Consider the following 20,519-nt stretch of genomic DNA (forward strand, 5'->3'; position numbering starts at 1 on the left):
AAGGAAAAAACAACTTCTTGAAAGAATAGAATGAATCCAATAGTCTTGGTTATTAGAAAAAAGTTCTAATGGAATTGATCAAGGCAGTAGTTAAAACTAGAGTTAGATGTGTATAACTTAGGGAGAGATTTGTTTGCAATTCCAATGTCCAGAACTACTTGGTGCTATCAGCTCGTCTTCAAACACTCTTGAAAAAGACATGTGAAGATGGCTATTAGACTAGTATATAACAGAACAGGAGAACAGGTTAGGGAAAAGCTTCATAAATGCTATCTGTATGCACACATATAGATAGATAAGGCATTGGTAGAGGGTCAGAAGAGTTCCTAGAGAGAAAGTCTAGAGAAGAAGGATCAGAGGTAATCCAAGTAAGACATCAGATCTTAGAATAATATTCAGACTTAGAATAATATTCAGAAATGTTGAATATAGCAAAAATAGCAATAAAGGTTTAGGGAAAAGCAAATTCATTTTTGGCCACTAACTATGTTTGAGTTTCTTATACAGTAAGGTGATTAAGAGTGAAAGGCCAGCTTTGCACTCACTGTGCCAATTGCTTGTGATTAATCTGAGGTCTAATCTTAGGAAAGAGGTTGCCTTGATTCTTTCCCACTGCCTCTGAATTTCTAATGGGATGAACTTCGGCAACTCACCAGTCTTCTCTTTGCCTCTGTTTCCTCATCACTAAAATGAGTGAAATAACAGCAGCTACCTCATTGGGTAGATTACATGAAGAGCACAGTGCTTAGAACAGTGTTTGACACAAGTAAGCTATGTATATGTTGAATATTGCTGTTTCTTCCATTACAACTAATGCAATCTTATACAATCTTGTTTAACTTTTCCCACTTTTTCTCTATAACAAATAAAACAGAAAGAAAAGAAGAGAGGCACATTGCTCAAAGAATAACACATTCTAGAGGCTGGCAACACATAGGACCCGTTTGCTTTTCAGGAATATCAGACATGTTGACTTTCATCAGCAGTTTCTTTCATGGACTTCTTAGGAGAGAGTCTTCCCCTCAGCATGTCTCAGTATTAAGTGCTCTTTAGGGGAGCCCTCCATCCCCACCCTGAACAATTGCATTCATCTGTTTCTGGCCTATGGCTCTACATGACTACAGACTCTAGCAGCCACACAAAGTAGGAGCAGAGAGTTGATTCACAGATGTGTTTCACTTGGCTACTGGAGCACACATCTGTTTAGAAGGACCAAGATTGCACAGAGGAAACTGGAGACACATTGCCAAAATGAAGAACTCTGAGGATCACCCCCAGGAATATAGTGATAACAGTACTTTTATGAGAAGCTTTTACGTATGTTAGCTCATTTGATTTTCTCAGCACTGAGGCATGTGAAATAAAAATGAAGCCTTCTTTTCCCTATTTTGACTACAGTATCTAGGTCTACTCTTAATATGTTTATATTACTAAAACATTTCCAAAGTGTTAAGATTTTTCTCTATATACTAATCTTCAGCTTCTAAAATGATCTCCTGTTCTGTTAACCATGACTATTAAGCTTACAATAGATAGTCTCTCAGGGGACCCCAGACACAGGACAGGACTTTGTTGTAATTTTGGAAATTTGCCCTGGTTTGAGGGACTAGAATGATCTGGCACCTTTTATTTCATTTTATAGGTTCAAATACCATTGACTATCACTGTGGGTTTTGGCTTGCTGAATACATTGCTAACATGGGGTTTTGCTAACATTAATACTCCATTTTAGGGGGAGAGAAGGGTTCAGCACTTATGCTGCAATTGTAGCTATTTTATTAACATGTTAAATAATAATCAAGGACTGTTCTAAAAACTCATCAGATTTCCTGAGCTTTTTAAAGCCATGCAAGTGTAATGCGGTCCAGCTTCAAAGCTGCTGCTATAGCCTTTTGTCCACATCATCTGGCTCTTTCAGTCTCCAGATGCAATTCGTGCAACTGCTCAAGTTCAGGTATCTGTTACTGCCGGCTTTTAAGGCACCAGAAGCATTTGTTACTTTCCCTGCTTTTATGTGACTACTTAACAAATAGTTTTGAAATTAAGTTTCTTTTATCTCACCACAGTAGACCTGTCTAGAAAGATTTGCTTAGAAAAAGTGTTTTTGAGGTAAAGTATAGGACTGAAATTAAAAGCCCCACCTTGAAAGTGCTATCCCAAAGATTGGGATTCTGACAATAGTAAATAGGTAGTAACTACTTCACTGTCTCCTAGCAGCTACCGGTACCTGGCCCAGTCCAAGGGGACAGGGGATATCAGTTGTATTGAGGAGCTCTCTGAATGTGAAGCTAGAAGACTGAAATTGTGCTCTTCCAGTCTGTTGCATCACACAAATGACTTATAGCCACATAAGTTTGCAAACATGTATGGAAAGCTCTAGCTACCATGCCACCTTCTGATGGACTTGGTGTTTGCATGGAGCAGAAGGTACAGCCCCCTGATGTTGGGGTGAGTGAGGCTTCAGGTGGGGGGCTTCTATGCACAGAAGCCCAGAGGGCCATGGTGCTGGCTTCAAGTCATCCTGTTCTGCTAAGACAAAAGACTGGCTAGAGTGATTTAGGAAAGGGTTCCTGAATTCTTTGGGGTTTCAGTTCTCGTCAGCTCAGACACCTTACGTTTTCTCAGACTCACAAGCTGTCACAGCATGACGGCTGGGCCTGTGGGTAATGTGTGTTCATTCTACTATTTTCCATCCAAGGTCAAGCTTTTTATTCTACCTTTTCATCTGAAGCAGTACCTAGTTTTAGTTACATCAAATGAAACCCTTCAAAATTTTTATTGTCTTCTGGAGTCGGAATAAACTAACTAAAAACATCTAACAACTGGCCAAACCCTGTGGTCATTTTTTTAGACAATTTTCCTTCCTTTATGGATTTTATCCAGACATATAGTTGAGCAACACTGTCCTCACTGTGACACAGGACCTAGAGATCCTTTGTCCTCACAACAAACATTGTGTCCTTTCCAATATTATTGTGCCCCTGAAGGAAAACAATACCATACTATGCTGTGTCTAGATTCCCATTTAAATTCCTCTTTATGGGGATCCCTGGGTGGCTCAGTGGTTTGGTGCCTGCCTTTGGCCCAGGGTGTGATCCTGGAGTCCCGGAATCAAGTCCCACGTCAGGCTCCCTGCATGGAGCCTGCTTCTTCCTCTGCCTGTGTCTCTGCCTCTCTCTCTCTATGTCTATCATGAATAAATAAATAAATCTTAAAAAAAAAATTCCTCTTTATAATCAATAATACTGTAAAAATATTTTTTGAGAGAGAGAAAGAGAGAGAATGGGTAAGCTAGGTGGGGGTGGAGGGAAAGGGAGAAGGAGAGAATCTTAGGCTCCACACCCAGGGGCTTGATCTCATGACCTGAGCTAAAATCAAGAGTCAGACACTTAACCACCTGAGCTACCTAGGTGCCCCTACTGTGACAACTTTTATGGTGAACGGTGTAACTAGATTTATTGTGGTTGCCATTTTATATCATATGAATGTCTCATCACCATGTTGTACATCTGAAACTAATACAATATTTTATGTCCATTGTTCTTCAATTTTTGAAAAATATAAATTAAAGTGATAAAATAATAAATTCCCTTTGATCCATGGTTCAGAAAATGTCCCCTTTATCATACCTAACTCTGTAGTACTGTCTTGTCCCTAGGCCAAAGGACAGTCTGATGATTAAAACCAACATATGAAGACAAATATCTTCTATCTCCTTGTCTCCTAAACGCTTATATAGGCCATCATCTAGATGCTCTGAAAGTCAGATGTGCTTGTGGTCATTGTGTGTATATATCTGATGTATATTACTTTTTTTGCTTTTTATTTAGGACCAAGAGGAAAACAAGGGAGCAACAAGTTGGCCCGAATTCTACATCGATCAGCTCAATTCCATGGCTGCGGTAGGTATACTTTCTGTTCAGTGGCATACAGTTTAAAATGCAAATTTCGCACACAATTGCACAATAAATTCACTTGAGTAAGAACTATCAAATGTCATTATCTTCCAAACACTCAGTGTTGGGGGGCGGGGAGGGAGGGAAGGAGGGTAGGAGTGGTACTTGGCAAAATGATTTTTTCCAGTATGTTTTACATAAAATCAGCACACACTAAAATATAAGTGAGTTTAATGTTGTAAAAGGAAATGTAATCTTAAATCTGGCTTATGTTCAACTTAACTTGCAATTGCTCTTACCAGTCATTTGGAGCATTGTTATGGCAGTACTATTCTACAAGTTAATACCATTTTAAAATAATACAATGAAACTATTCCTTCACTGTTCTCCTCCAGCTCTTTTTCACCTAGGACTGACTTAGTTCCTGATTTTATAGGGCAGCCAGGTACTCTTTTACTCCTATAAATAACAAAAGGAGTTTATGGAGTAAGTGGTGAATAAAGGGCATAATTACTCTGAGACGTCCTTGGGAAACCTTTGGTTAAGTAATTGCCTAAAATGCATCTCAGTGTCTAAAATATGCATTCTGATCACATATATGTCTGTGTAATGTCAGCATTTTGAGCACCTTGAAGGGCACCTATTGATCCCAGCTAAAATATACAGCAGAAAACAAGTCCTCAACCTTTGAGCCTTCGTAACTCAAATCCTGTTCATGTCAATAAAAATTGACAACTGCCTATGGTGAACAGTCTGCCTCTGTGGGTACACTCATGATTTTAAGATCACTCTTTTAGATTCAACTTTGAGTTTATCATATCCAAGCAAGATGATAGCTTCCATAATAAATACTTTTCTCTACCTCTTTCTACCTCTTCCTTTTCTTCCCTTCCAAGAGTCTTTTCAAATTAGCTGCTTAACACATAAGGCAAACGTTTTTAAAAATGTCTAATATTTTGCTGCTGCTGCTGCTACAAAGTTAACTGATTAGAATATGTGAACCACACTTTTACTAAACTTTCAGAGACCTTGACTTTTAGTAACTTCCTCTTTTCTAGCCTTTTATTTGAAGATGCTTCTTCTGCGGTTGCACAATGAATAATAAACAGCCTAGTAAATGTGAATGGGGCTGTATAAATTATAGAAGAAACTGCATAAGCTTTTGCCCTGAGGATTTCTAGTCTAAAAGGACAGCAGAAAAGAGTATCCAAAGCCTCCTAGTACAAGGCATCCTACACAATGGCAAAGATGAGAAAAGGGTGATCTCAGCATTTGTATGAATATGTTAGCAAAGTGTGGGGCTTGTGATGACCATCAGGGATCTTCTATGCATAGCTCAAGCAATAATAATTTAGAGCCATTTACATTTCCTGCTTGTGAAGGTTAGTTTCTAAATTCTTGTTCCTGGCTGTTAGGGGGATAAAAGAGCTGTGGGGCAGGCTGGCTTTCTTTCTAATTAAGCCAGCATTGTTTGATGTAACAAGGGAAGTTGCTTCTTCGTTAATGAATTCACTTCTATAAAGGGAGAAGTACTAAATACTCTGGCATTTTCTTTTCTTCAAATTTGAGGGGGGCAATTAGGTTAATTTGTCATTTAGTGACTTAATCCATGCCTTGTATAGAGTCAACCTGACCATTTCCTGCAGTAGAAGGTCTATGATGTGCCAGTAGGAGGCATTTCTTTAAGAGCCTCCTTTCTCCTTCGGCCAGCTCCTTGGACAACCCTGTGCTGCAGTCATGAGTCATCTACATTTTAATTATATTTGCTTCCAAGTCCGAAATCCTTTCCAAGAGTATCTCAAGGCAATTAAATTGTCAGTCACTTTGCTATTTTTTATGTGTTTAACACCTAACAAAGCTTTGTAATGTTCCTTTAAGGACAGAGCTGGCCTCTTTCTAGGGTTAAAGGTAAAAAGCAGTAACAAATCCTGAGTTAATGAGACCTCAGAACTCCTGCAGTATGTAAAGAACAAGGAAATCTGATGAGACCAAAAACCCTATGCTGAATTTTCTGCTTTTCTCACCAAATGTGTTGCTGCCACCTCCTCCTCCTAGAGTCAGGCTGATCTCTCTGCTAACTGTATTGGAGAATTCCCAATGACACACAGCAGAGATCCTGAGACATTGTCCCTGGGGACTGGAAAGACTTCTACAGTGTCTCCAAATCCTTTCATGGCTCAGCAGCTCAACTTGAGCTCTTTAGCTTAGGGATTTGTTGAAGGGGATTTATCCACATTGTTATCATCTATTGTCTTCAGCATCACTAGCTACTACTGCTTTTGAGTGTGCACCATGTGACAGGCAGTCTAACAGGCACTTTACATGTTGTTTTAAATCCTTACACGCCCCCTGTGCTATAACTGCTATTTATAGATAAGGAGTCTGGGACTTGGAAGAAGGTTACCTTGCCCAAGGTCATCTAATTAGGAACAGTAGAACTGGAATTTAAACCTATCAGTCCGAGCTCAAAGATTCCTTTCTAATTTGCCTCTCACTCAGTTTTTAAAACCCTTTGGTGAGTAAAAGAGGCTGGGTAATCCCACCCCCCCCAACTTGTCTGAGGTGGGGCAGGCATCTGTTTTCTTTAATGTGTCCAGGGTCTGATGAACAGTCCGGGTCGAGAACTGCAGCACTTACTGGTCTATGAAACACCGAACAAGTTCAGTTCCTTTACGTCAGCTTCTTAACAAGAATGCTTTGTTCTTTAAAGTACCCCTGAGTGATCTGTTGGCTTTTAAAGAGTGAAAAACAGTATAATAAAAGTACAGCCCAACAGGTTCAAGAAGGACCCGGGCTTCCTTTGTATGTGGCTTCTGCGTGCACTCTCGGGGAAGACAGATGTGAGGTAAAGTGCAGTGTGTTTAGCAGCCTGGCTTACTGATTTCACACCAGGGAATGTTTCAAACAGAAGCTTAGCTCCAGACTCCCAGAAAGGAATGATTTCTATGTGTAGTTTGTGTATCTCTCTTGGACCTGCATGTTCCAGTGTACATACACCTTAGTAGGTTTTATCAGAAGATCCTCTACCAAGAGGCACTTTATCCTTTGTCCGCTTCTCAGGTGAACAGGGATTTAGTAAGTGCCTAGAGACCCCACGGAGGCCACAACAAACCTGTCCTGTATATGCCAAGGTACACACTACATATTTGGCCTAGCATCTATCTTTAGAAAGGTAGGCATGTCTCCTTTTTCTATGGAAAGCTACAAATTAGGTGTTCTTCCTAAATGTGAAGCTTGACAGCTTCAGACTCCATATAACTTATTTTGAAAAGTCACATTAGAATTATCATGTTCGTCTGCCTATCCTCATTTTTCTAAGTTTAAGGAACATAATCTTAGATTCAAATTGAAGTGTATCACATACAGAAAAGAGTGTGTTGCCTCTATTTTGAAAGGAAGGTAATGGTCCTCACACTGGGAAAGGAAATACTAATTTAATTTTCTTGACTTTTCATAAATCTCCCAGTTCTACTAGGGAGAGACATAATATAGTCTGTCTTTATTCAGATGTTCCACGGCACCGCACTACACCCCCCCTCCAACAGTGTTAAAAGAATAAATATCTATATCTTCAGTATTAGTGAGCCATAATAAGAAATGTGTGTCTTTAATTTGGGTATAGTTTTGTGTGATTAAGCTTAGAAATAGGCAATGATGTTTGTAATCATCTTGATTCTGAGCTGCAGATTCAAAGTGATTGCTTCAGAGTCTAAACAAGTTCAGCTGTGCCATAGGAGATTAAACATACTTGGCTGAATTCGTGCTGAATTTTCCAGGCAATAGGTCTCACAGAGCCATGAAGAAATTTATTGGCTATTTCTGCACAGCTTCTTCCCCTACCGTCCTCTCCTCACAGCTGTCCAGGCTCATCACCAGCAAGAGGACAATGTCAGCAGAAACAGTAACACATTTGAAAAACGAGACTTCACTGATTTTTATTTCTGTTGCCTTAAATGATACTGATATATTTCTTTGGAGCTTTAACCCTCCTAATTGTGAAGTCAAATTTAGGTTTTAGTTAACATTTAGTTAATACTGGTACTATTAACTTGAAAAAATTAGATAAAATCACCCTTTGATGACTTGTGGCCCTGAAAGGAAGTGAGAGATTGGATCATTGAGACACATAGATAAGAGCCAAACTTTTTTTTTCCCCTTCAATGCCCTAGTCTGTTTCCCAGCCATGCATTTTTATCAGAATTGTTAACAGGTAAGAAGGCTGAAATTAGAAAAGCACACATTCAGAATAAGATGAAGGCAAGAGACCAGTGGTTCCATGGGTGGAGGCACCTGAGGCCATTAAGACTTAAGGATCCTTTTAATCCAACTAGGTGATCTTGGGCTCAAAGGAATGGGAAAGATCTTTTCACAAATATAAACTTTACTAGCATCCAGGACTGTACTGTCAACTGAGATCTACTTCCTTAGAGCCTTGTTCTTCAAATTGAGTTCTATAGACCTGCAGCATCAGGGCTGCATGGAAACTAGAAATGCAGCATCTTGGGCTTTACTCAGGACCTACCAAATCAGAACTCTTATTTTAACAAGATCCCCAGCTTATTCGTGTCCATATTAAAGTTTGGGAAGTGCTGCTCAACAGATCCCTGGGTGGGGAGGGTGTAAGCACCCCACTCCCTCCCTCACACACACTCTGTAGCCTAATTTCCAAATGATGTTGAATCATTTCTAAAAGTGTTTACTCTGAAGGAATTGTCCTTCTTCGTATCATGTCCGATTTGATTGTTCCTCTTAAGTAATTGATGGAACAAAAAGTGTAAAAGATTCTACTTTTCGGCTTGAGGATGACACAAACCGCCTGGATTTGATAGTGTTGTTAATGTTATTAGCTTTAGTTGCCAGAATACTGTATTTAACTGCAGAGCCAATCCTCTTTCTATCAAATATAGATAGTAATATTTTCACCAGAACTATAGTTGGACAAGTTAATCTCTACTGAAAATTTCTAAACATTTCTTAAAACTTTATCTAAAATTTGAAAGAACTTTTAGTAGAGATTACAAATCTGGAATTCTTAGTACTTTTGCTCTGTATTTTGGTTTTATAGTAATCCTAGTCATAGATTTATTGTTTTTTTTATATATATTAAAAGTAATAATAGCATGTAATCTGTGGACTTGTCTTGCTTATACCCTAATTGAATCATAGAATTTGAAGAGGTAACTTCAGTTTTCTTTGCGTAGAGAAAATCTCTCCTGGCTTTAGAGAAGGAAGAGGAAGAAGAGAGAAGTAAAACTATAGAGAGTTTGAAGACAGCACTAAGGACAAAACCAATGAGGTAATTCTTTCTTGGGTAACATACTACTTGTCTTTTTTTCCTTCTTCTTCTGTCCTTTCTTTCTCCCTTCTCTCTTACCCTACTTTCTTCTTTTTTTCTGCAATAGGAATTCTTAGATTAAAAGCATTCAACTGAACCATGGATGGAATACTTTTAATCATTGAACATTCAATAAATTGATTTTCTTCAATTAAAAGATATGCACACAGCTGTTAAGATGGCTAAAATTAAAAAAAAACAGACTAGAAAGTTTTGGTGCTGATGTAGAGAAATTGCAACCCTCATACATTGCTGGAAATAATGTAAAGTGGTGCAGCCACTTCAGGAAACAGTTGGACAGTTTCCTTAGAATGTTGAACATAATGTTGGCATATCACCTGACAATTCTACTCATTGGTATATAGCCAAGGTAACAGGAATGTTCATGTTAACAGTGTCCATAATGGCTGAAAAGTAGAAACAACCCAAATTCTGTCAGCTGATGAAGGGATCAACAGAATGTGATATATCCATACAATGAATTATTATTCAGCCCTAAAAAGGAATAGACTGTTGATAAATGCTGCAACATGGAAGAGCCTGAAAAATACTTATGCAAAGTGAAAGAAGCCAGATTTTAATGTTTAAAGAAAGACAACATATGGCATGATTCCATTTATATGAAATATCCAGAGAAGGCCACTCTGTACAGACAGAAAGATTAGTGGTTGCTTATGGTTGGGGAGAGGAGGGAAATAGTCTTTTGGGATGTTTTAGAGTGTTCTGAAATCAGATGCTGTCCGTGGTTGCCCAGCTCTGTGGATATCACTGAAATGTACATTTGAAAGTATGAATTTCATGGCATGTGAATTATATCTCAATAAAACTGTTCCTAAAAAAGGGGGGGGGGCAGTCAGCCTCCACCATGTGTCTCCTACACCTTCATTTCCCATTGATTAGTCTTCAAGGTTTGGTGGGATGTTGGGGTGCTTATACGTATATTTCATTAACATAGGAGCTATGAATGAAGCCAACTGTTTCCACCAGTGGGGCTATATCTGGGTCCTGTGACTACATGAAATGGCTGGAAAATAAAGATTTCCTTTTCTTTATTTGACTATAAGATGCTAACTAAGAAAAATCTATTGATTTATCAAAATTTCTATGCAGTTGTATGACAGGTTTTGTAGCCAATCCTAACTACATCAGTATTTCCCTATTTGTGTTGTTTTGCATTCTCAGATGTTGATAGGTATCTAAGACTAAGTAGGTTTGGAAATTTCTGGAATAGTCATATAAACAAGTTCTGTTACTTCTGAAATTTTCAGAGCTTCACGTATATTTGTGCATTGTGAATTATTCTCATTGGTCAGCTTCACAGTAAATAAAGTGTCCTAGATATCAATTAACGTGCAGTAACAAAGGCTTGCTTTTGTTTTGTTTTAGCAGTTTATTATTTAGTTTTTTAAGTACACTTCAGGCCCATCATGAGGCTTAAAATCAAGAGTCATGTTCTCTATGGACTAATCCAGCCAGGCACCCTTTATTTGTTTTATATATAGGGATTCCAGTAGCATATCATACAAAAGAAGAGTTTTGCTACAAAATGTTAGCAATATAGATTATCATTTGTTTGACAGACAAATATCCTGGAGCTTAAGGATGCTCTTTGACTTGCATTGATATGGGTCAACAGTTAATGTAAAGGTGATTAGAGGCTGGTGTTAAAATGACACAGGATCAGCAGATAACCTTTTTTTTTTTTTTTAATTTAAAGATTTTATTTTTTGAGAGAGAGCATGAGCAGGAGGGAAGTCGTTGGGAGAGGCAGAGGGAGAAGGAGAAGCAGACTCCCCACTGAGCAGAGAGCCTGACATAGAGTTGGATACCAGGACCCAGAGATGATGACCTGAACTGAAGGCAGATGCTTAAGTGACTGAGCTACCCAGGTGCCCCTGAATCAGCAGATGACTTTAACTTAAGACACATATTCTGAGTGTGTTCTGGTTCCTGATTTACTGTGGCTGTATAATTGTTCATTGGTTCTTTGTATCAGTTGAGATCTGTTTATTTCAAATAGAGATTATTTCACATTTCTGGTAGACCTGACCATTGGGTTTGTGCTGAGGAAGAGGTCAGGAATTAAGAAGACTTCATCAATGTAGCTCTTTGGTACTACAAGAACTACATACCTCTTCCTTTCTCCTGCCATTGCAAAACTTTTCCAAGGGCTATTAGAAAATTCCAAAGGGACCTAAGTCTGATACATTTTAATGTTCTTCTCCTGCCAGGTTTGTAACCAGATTCATCGACTTGGATGGCCTGTCATGTATTCTCAACTTTCTAAAGACCATGGACTACGAGACCTCAGAGTCTCGAATACATACCTCTCTCATTGGATGTATAAAGGCACTAATGAACAACTCTCAAGGTCGGGCTCATGTCCTGGCTCACTCTGAGAGTATTAATGTGATTGCTCAGAGTCTGAGCACAGAGAACATTAAAACAAAGGTGGCCGTGCTGGAAATCTTGGGCGCCGTGTGCCTGGTTCCCGGGGGCCACAAGAAGGTTCTGCAGGCCATGCTGCACTACCAGAAGTATGCTAGCGAAAGAACCCGCTTTCAGGTGGGCATGCTCCCTTGCCACTTTGTCATTCACCCCTTCCAACAGGTGTTTTCCTGAAGGGGGAACATAACTTAAGGTTTCTCTCTGTGGTGATTACTTCTAAAGTTTCTTCTTCTTGGGTTTTAGAATATGTTTTCAATAGTTGATCAATCTGGGATTTTAGATTTACTGAATTTTGAAAATGTGTTTCTGCTTCCTAAACGTTACATAGCACATATCTTTCAAATCCACTAAATGTAGCATTCCCTGAAAATTTTACAGGTTACCATTCTTAATTTACTATCAATATAAACAGTGAGATTATGTGACCATATTTATACTCCGATATAAAAAGTAAGCCAAGTCAACAAAGCACAGTCTTTTGTTATTTGTATACATGTATAAATGAACATATGTAATGGTAGGAATTTTGAAAGTAGAGTTTTTTGAACTAATTTTAAGAAAAATAAAAGATGGCTTTCTTTGGATCCATGCAATCCTGACTAAACACAAAATTTTAAAAATTTACTTCTGAGTTATAAAAATTAATAAAATGACTTTAAGATTGGTAATGATTCAATCCTTTGTTTTTATATTTGTATCCTTGGTAGACATTAATTAATGACTTGGATAAAAGCACAGGGCGGTATCGAGATGAAGTGAGTCTCAAGACTGCCATCATGTCCTTCATCAATGCAGTGCTAAGCCAAGGCGCGGGAGTGGTAAGGACCTTCTGTACCGCTGTTGAAAACATGTAGTATTAAAGAATAATCTTTTTAAAAAAGATTTCGGTGTAGTCCAAAAAGCACAAATATGTATTTTATTACCCTCTCACTTTCAGGAAAGTTTGGACTTTAGACTTCATCTTCGCTATGAATTTCTGATGTTAGGAATTCAACCTGTAATAGATAAACTAAGGGAACATGAAAATTCAACATTAGATAGGTAAGTCAAACTGTTATCATCTGAGGTAGTTCATGCTTTTTCCATGTGTGTGTGCCTCTGAACTTTCTGTAACATAAGACACTGGCCCCTGAATACTAGTTCAACTAATGGTGCTTTTATGTAAGACTTTCTCAGTGAAAGAAGCAGCACATTGTACAGAACTTAATGTGGGTTCTGGCATCATACTGAATCCACATCCTTGTCCTACATCTTAACCTGCTATGAATTCTGGTCGAGTTACTCAATTTTTCTGAATCTTAACTGTTTTGTTTTTTGGGTTTTTTTTTTTTTTTTTTTTTTGAGAAATAGTGATGTAGTGATAATAATAATGATGACAACTATCTTTTATGAGTGGTTAGAAAGATTGACTATAAAACACAGAATCACTTGGCACCTTTGATAGGCATTCTATGAATGTGAATTTTCACTCTCATTCATTTGCACTTGTTTGCAATCATTTTACTACTTCTAAGATATCTCACTAGCTCTCAGATCTTTCCTTCTACCATTCTCCCTCATTCATATACTCGGACATGCTCTTCTCCTTAGTATTGTATGAACATGTTAAAATACTCTTGCCCCAGGGCCTTTGCATTTGCCATTTTTCTCAGCACTCAAAGATCTTCCTACAGATGTCCAAATTTCTTATTCCCTTATACCTGTCAGACCTTTTCCAGCCAGTGTGTATACACAACTCACCTCACCTCCCCTCATTCTCTTTTGCCTTTACCCTGATGTATTTGTCTTAATAGAACTTATCATCCCTAGTGTCTAAAATACATAGAAGGGGCTCAATAAATATTTAAAATGAATAGGTTAATGGCGTGAATATTTATTTTGTGGTCTTAATTAATCAGTCAGGCAAGTGTAGATATATGGGTAGGTTTTTCCATAAATGGAGTCTGTGAGCAGAATCTGGACTTGATGGTTTTGAGTTTGATAGACCTTTATTAATTGTCTACTATGTACTAGGAATCCTAGGCTTTTAAGTTTGTCTCTTATTGTTATTTCAGTCAGAGTATGTCTTTTTCCTTAGAACATAGTTAAGCAAAGGCATTCAAATTTTGTCTTATTTCTTTTAGAGAAATCTCTGAATATTTAGGAAAAGCCTTAGTATTAACGTCCTGATTCCTACGTGCTTGTGTTTAGAGTATGTCCTACTTTTAATAGCTTCTCTTTTATTGGATTTCAGGCATTTAGATTTTTTTGAAATGCTCCGAAATGAAGATGAGCTAGAATTTGCCAAAAGATTTGAACTGGTATGTATGCTCACAATTACTGTGATTTAACTCATCAACTCATGGAATTTCCCTGGTGTAACATGTGTTAAGTTGACATGGACTGGGTATAACCAAAGAGCAAAATCAAAGTTCTGTTTTGCTACCTAAGTGGCAGGATTAGCTCTGTTTGCCTTGGATTTGCTTGCATTGCAGGTATTGAGGATATTGGGTGTTTGACTTAGATTTCTTTTTCATATGGAATAGGTTCACATAGACACAAAAAGTGCGACTCAGATGTTTGAGCTGACCAGGAAGAGGCTGACCCATAGTGAAGCTTACCCTCACTTCATGTCCATCCTGCACCACTGCCTCCAAATGCCTTGTGAGTGTGTTTGTGACTTACATGTGTGCTTTTGAATGTTTGGACATCATCCAAAGGGCTGTGTCTTCTGAATAGTGCTGATTAGGTTGGGTGCACACCAGGGATTCCAGACCTTGGTTTTATGACAGTCCAAAGTGTTTCCACACAGCTCAGGAGGTATTGTGACATTCCAAAAAAGAAATGAATTATCACCTACTTTGATTTTAAAAATAAATATATGACTTGCAACACATTTCGAAAGGGGTAGAAAGTGCCTCTCAGTCACATAAATGATCATTGCATGTCAGAATTCCAGAGGCTATGAGAAGTGCTAGTGCAAATGTTGTAAACATCTCTGGTTCTGTGGCTCTGGTGGATGACTGCTATTGAAAAATACTCAACCTAGTTTAGAAACAACTTGAAGTGTTTTTCTATAATTCTTTTCTTTTTTAGACAAGAGAAGTGGCAACACCGTTCAGTATTGGCTACTACTAGATAGAATCGTACAGCAAATAGTTATTCAGAATGACAAAGGACAGGACCCCGACACCACACCTTTGGAAAACTTTAACATAAAGAATGTTGTACGGATGTAAGTTTCTTATTTTGCTGTCTGTGAGGTAATAGTCACCATGTAAGACATTTATTGTATCCTACTTTAAAGTAGCAGCTGAGAGAACTGAAATGTTCTAGAGGCCAAATATGAGTTCCTCCATATACATATGTAATATATCTCAGTGACCTCTGAGTTTAAATGGTTTTCAAGCATGCTGATGATTTTCTCCGCATTGGACTATTTTTTGTACCTAGAGAGCATGTATTTTGACAATGGGCCTTTTATGTTTTTTATAATGAATACTCCTTTAACTATTATACAGGTTGGTTAATGAAAATGAAGTTAAGCAGTGGAAAGAACAAGCAGAAAAGATGAGAAAAGGTAAATAATGAGGTCCTGACAAGGGGACATGTTACTGGTTATTGGGCAACTCTGCTCTGCATATTTTAGAAATTTGTGCTGATACTTCTTACTGACTTTAGTGCATTAGTTTTTTCTATGTCATAAAGGCATTTTTGCCCTCTTTTCTCTTAAATGAAGCTATTTCAGTTGTCATACTGACTGCCAAATATTTTATCCTTTTATTATAATTATGTAAATTTTTTGGAAGACCTTATAGCATTTGCATTTTGGTATTCATAAATTCAGATTTTCTTAACTGCCACTCCTTCCAGCCCTCGCCCCTACCCCATAACTGCTCTTTAAATCACACTAGATTTTAAGATATGTAATAAAGAACATCATGAATAACCAGAATTTTAAAAGAAAAACCCAGGCCAGTTGATTCAGCAGCCCCATCCTCCACGTGACCTTAATTTGGCACCACTTATAAAAAGAAAAATCATCTAGAAAATCACTCACTGTTGTAGATAGATGCATTCATACACCAGCTCTTGGTGAGTATTTGAACATGTCTTTGGTATTAAGACTCAGCATCAGATGACAGGAGGGTCATTTGTGCCCATCACTGTGCCAGCCTCTCAGAGAGTGGATATGTTTCCTTCAAAATACCAGTAACTTAAAGTTGGTCCTTTTGTGAAAACAGTCCTATTCCTGGCCTCTGCTCTTTCTCTCTGCTGGTTAACTGACTTCCTTTTCCTTGTCCAAGTTATTTAGCCACAGCCAGTGAAACACAATAGCACTCACCCTGATAGTCAGTGTGTTGAAAGAGGGTCCAAGAGATGCCAGAGCATTTCCTTTTCCCTTGTCATATTTGTCCTTTTCCATTGAGCAGAAAAGCCAGGCCACCGATAATGGAAACTGCCAAACATGAAGTATACTTACAAGTCCCTCACGTGAATTCAGATTGTTCTCACATTGGTGAGGTTGCCACATACATTTTTATTAATAGATTCCAGAAGCTGCTATAGAAAGAAGAGAAACACTGACTATAAAGTTTGGGGTGAAGAGATGATAACAAAGAGAAAATGATCGGGTGATACTTAAGGAGTATAGTTTAGAGCATGAGGATTAAGATGTGCAAGTGGTGTAGAGTACACAGGACAGAAGCTTCAGAGTCCTTCAGTCATTTGTTCAGTGGATGCTTGTCAAATACCTGTATGCATTAGGTACTATGCTGGGCTCTTTGTGTGTGCGTAGGCAGTCACATTCTCTTCTCCACACTTCTCCTAAGATGAAGATCACGTCTAACTCACAGGGTTGTTGCAAAGATTAAATGACAGAACAAATATAAAGACTCTAACACAGTGCCTGTCACATACCAGTTGCCTAGTAAATGATAGGGACTATGGTAGGATTCGGGTGGCGGAGGTGGTACAAGAGACAATGGCCAAGGTCAGTAGGGCCAAACAGGATTGTTTAAAGTGAGGTCACAGGGGGAGTATAAAGGAGGGGGTATTATAGATAATTAATTAATTATCTATAAGAAATTATTTTCTGAAAGCTTCAAGTAGCAAGGCTGTATTATTATAGAGGGCACATGTTGATGAACTAGAGGGTGAAGGCTATGAGGAGATAGGAAGTTCTTTGGGCCCTGAAAGGTGGAGATAAATAGATGTCCTTTGTGGAGAGAATCCTTTGACAGCAGCTTCCCAGACCTGGTATTACATCAGAATTTTCTAAGGAGCATCTGAAAACAAATTCCTAAGCCCTGTTCTCCAACCCATCCCCCCGCCCCCTGCATCCCCCATAGAACAGACTCCCAAGATATTAAAATCTCTCAGGTGGTTCTGAGACACAGCTGGATTTGTCAAAGCTTCATGACCATAAGAGGCAAATCTTAACAATTGTGGAAGAGAAGTGAAGTGGAGATAAAAGAAGGAAAATGGGGTGCAGTAAGGTACTTTTTAGACAAATCTCTGAAGAAGTTGGGGACACATTTGCAAAGCAGAAGTGGATTGATGGTTATCTTAACTTCAAGGCTTTTAATGGCTTGAACTTTTTTCTGTAAGTTGATTTGGGGGGACTCAGAAGAGAAAAAGTAAGAGACGGAGAAAACAAGAATCTAAATGTGTTATCAGATTCAGAAATAGAGACTAATAAATCTGTGTAGCTCTGCCCCAGTGGATTATATCTCTAGTGGGTTTACTATATAAAAAGAGTAGGAATTGGGGCCAAGTATTTGAAATAAAAATCTGCAGCCTAAAATTCATTAGTCCTCTTTCCCAAAGCCTCTCTCACTCCTGTAAGGGCTGGAGTCAGTAGGCATATTGGCAGTGTAAATAAGCATTAGGCTAAATTGGATGCCTTGTTCCATTAGAGCAGGATTGGGAAGTCAGTAAAATTACAGCTGAGAGCTAATATTTTCTCCCCAGATTATAGTGATTCTTATGCTCTGCCCTTAAGGTTTTTAATGCTGAGATGATAACATTTGCTTTCACAAGTTTTAAGAGTTATTTGCCAGAAGCATGAGATAGTTCAAGTCCCAAGTAGCCTTCTGAGAGTAGAAGGGGAGAAAGGACTCCATGTTGGGACAGACGCGATCTGGCATCAGCATTTCCTCACAGAGCAAGATCCTCCCTTTCAGTCCTGTGCTCCTTGGACATGAGCCAGAAACCTAGCTAATAAACAATGGCTTCTCTAGTTCTCATTTCTAATTTGTGAAAAGAGGCCCTTTTAATATTTGTTTTCCCTAGAGTGGTTAAAGGGGCATTTTTATGACCGGATCCTGAGCTAAGTACCAAATAGGCACCATTCTCTTCTCACACTGTGTGCATCTTTGGAACTGTGACTTTAGGATCTCTTTTTCGGTATTTTACAAAATGTAGCTAATAATGCTGTTCATCTAAGGACCCCTCCAAGCACAAAAGCACCAACACCCCTGAGCCCACAAGTCGTTCCCTTTGATGGAACAGAGAAATAATATTTACCTAATAAAGAGCCTCACAATCATCCTCAGCCAATTTTCTGTTTAGAGAAAGCACTTCAGCTTTGAAGAGTCCCCTATTTTCATGTCCCATTGTTTTCTTGTGTAGAGCACAATGAGTTACAACAGAAATTGGAAAAGAAAGAGCGCGAATGTGATGCCAAGACCCAAGAGAAGGAAGAGATGATGCAGACCTTAAATAAAATGAAAGAGAAACTTGAAAAGGAGACCAGTGAGCATAAGCAAGTCAAGCAGCAGGTGGCAGATCTCACAGCACAGCTCCACGAGCTCAGCAGGGTGAGGGCCGGGGCCACGGGCTGGGTCTTCTATTTCTGGGCAGCTGCCGAGGCCTCACTTACCCTGGAGCCCCTCACCTTAGGCAGACAGCTTCTGCCTGGGGATATAAGTCTTTGTGATTTATCACAGTGGTTATAAGACTCGATCCCTTTGCTGTCATGTAGGTTAGGCAGCAGAGGCGATGTGGGAGTGTGCATTTTTAGTACAGATACTCTAATCGGAGCAAAGGGAATTACATTGATTTCTTGAAATGAAAACTGATCTTGTGAAAACCAAACCACGATGTTACAAGAAGTAAGAGATATGTGAATAAATGCTTTACAAACAAGCACTGAGCTTCCAAATACAAAGGACTGACTCAGTAGTTCATGAAGGCCCTAAAGTCCATTGATTTACTGCCCCTTTATACCCATCTTCTCAGAAATGTCGATTTCTCTGCAGCATACATTTTAGGCAGAGTTGCAGATTCGCAGAATCATCCAGTGAATTTACTTCTTCCACTGACCTTCTCTTGTCCTATTTTTACCTTTTCAGAGAGCTGTCTGTGCTTCGGTCCCAGGTGGACCCTCACCTGGAGCCCCAGGGGGGCCCTTTCCTTCCTCTGTACCAGGGTCCCTCCTTCCGCCCCCACCACCTCCACCCCTGCCAGGTGGAATGCTTCCTCCTCCGCCCCCTCCCCTTCCTCCAGGTGGCCCTCCTCCTCCCCCGGGGCCTCCTCCATTAGGGGGGATCATGCCACCTCCTGGTGCTCCACTGGGTCTGGCACTCAAGAAGAAAAACATTCCTCAGCCCACAAATGCCCTGAAATCCTTCAACTGGTCCAAGCTGCCTGAGGTAAGCCATTTGTTCTAATTTTCCCTCTAATGGATAGCATTAGCAGCTCACTATGTTGTCACTGAAAAGGGAAACAGCCCTGGCTGTTAAATGATTTCATTTTCTAGTATGGACTCGGGTTCTCACTAGCTCAGATATTTACTTGACAAAGCTGAAATAAATGACATGTTGTTTGAAGCCAGCCCACTTTGAGCATCTGGTAGAATGAAAAATTGGGGAGAGCAGCACTTCTGAAAAAAATAACCACGTCTGTTCTTTTTATGTATAACTATAAACTCTAGCACTTATTAACTTGATATTTGCAGAATAAACTGGAAGGAACAGTATGGACCGAAATTGATGACTCAAAGGTCTTCAAAATTCTAGATCTTGAAGACCTGGAAAGAACTTTCTCTGCCTACCAAAGACAGCAGGTAACCATATGTGCTCTCCAGGATGCTAAAAAAAAATTTTTTAAAAATCATGTCCTGTGCACAGTCCCTGGGCCATCTGCCACACCATGATGTGATCGGCATCTTAGTTCTAGGCTATCTGTGTCTACCCTGGTATATTCCTGCAAAACAGCGTGTTGTGTGTGTGTTTACATGTGTGTCTAGATGCCCGTCAGTTATGTGTGTGAATGTGTTAAGCCACATACCCTGATGTGTGTTTGAGACCTTATTGCCATACTTATCTGGCAGGGGAGATACCATGATCACGAGACCTTATTGCCATTAGTGAAAGGAGTTCTGTATATTATTATCACTTATGCTTAGTCCAGAGGGGTCACCAGAAGAAAATATTAGTCAGAGAGGCACTTAACTTGTGTTGTTTCCTCATAGGGTTTGTTTCTCAAGCCATTTTAGATTATCTATACACACACACACACATATATGTATGTATATGTATATATGTCACATATATATACTTGTATATATATTATATAAATCTAGTGGTTATTATCAGAAGTAGACTGCTTTTTGAAATAGATGGAACCTTTAGAAGCACAGAAATTTGTAAATAACTATAATTTGTCAACTAGCTGGAACCTTAGAGAGGAGTTTTTACTGTATGTCATGAACACAGTAGGCTCAGAAGTGGGATTGGGAAGGCTGAGTAAGTTGGGGATGCAACTAATACACATAGGGCCAGAGAAGCTTCTGAAATATGAACAAAGTGTTTGTGATACTAGTGAGAATTCTAGTGATACTCAATGCTTGCTGACTC

At 39.0% G+C, this 20,519-nt stretch overlaps 1 protein-coding gene across 6 annotated transcripts in view; it reads left to right on the forward strand.

Annotated features, from left to right (window-relative positions):
- DAAM1 (dishevelled associated activator of morphogenesis 1) overlaps nucleotides 1-20,519 on the forward strand; it is a 166,937-nt gene that overhangs the window by 107,585 nt on the left and 38,833 nt on the right. For all 6 annotated transcript variants that reach the window (XM_072838762.1, XM_072838766.1, XM_072838764.1 and 3 more), the window contains exons 4-15: nucleotides 3,831-3,902; nucleotides 9,098-9,192; nucleotides 11,463-11,796; nucleotides 12,387-12,497; nucleotides 12,617-12,720; nucleotides 13,913-13,979; nucleotides 14,205-14,322; nucleotides 14,755-14,893; nucleotides 15,180-15,238; nucleotides 18,292-18,479; nucleotides 19,014-19,313; nucleotides 19,619-19,726. In XM_072838762.1, the coding sequence (XP_072694863.1) occupies nucleotides 3,831-3,902; nucleotides 9,098-9,192; nucleotides 11,463-11,796; nucleotides 12,387-12,497; nucleotides 12,617-12,720; nucleotides 13,913-13,979; nucleotides 14,205-14,322; nucleotides 14,755-14,893; nucleotides 15,180-15,238; nucleotides 18,292-18,479; nucleotides 19,014-19,313; nucleotides 19,619-19,726 (1,695 nt within the window). The remainder of the gene's footprint in view (nucleotides 1-3,830; nucleotides 3,903-9,097; nucleotides 9,193-11,462; nucleotides 11,797-12,386; nucleotides 12,498-12,616; nucleotides 12,721-13,912; nucleotides 13,980-14,204; nucleotides 14,323-14,754; nucleotides 14,894-15,179; nucleotides 15,239-18,291; nucleotides 18,480-19,013; nucleotides 19,314-19,618; nucleotides 19,727-20,519) is intronic.

The sequence above is a fragment of the Canis lupus genome, chromosome 9 (assembly GCF_048164855.1).
Source record: "Canis lupus baileyi chromosome 9, mCanLup2.hap1, whole genome shotgun sequence".
In the NCBI taxonomy this organism is placed as follows: Eukaryota; Metazoa; Chordata; class Mammalia; order Carnivora; family Canidae; genus Canis; species Canis lupus.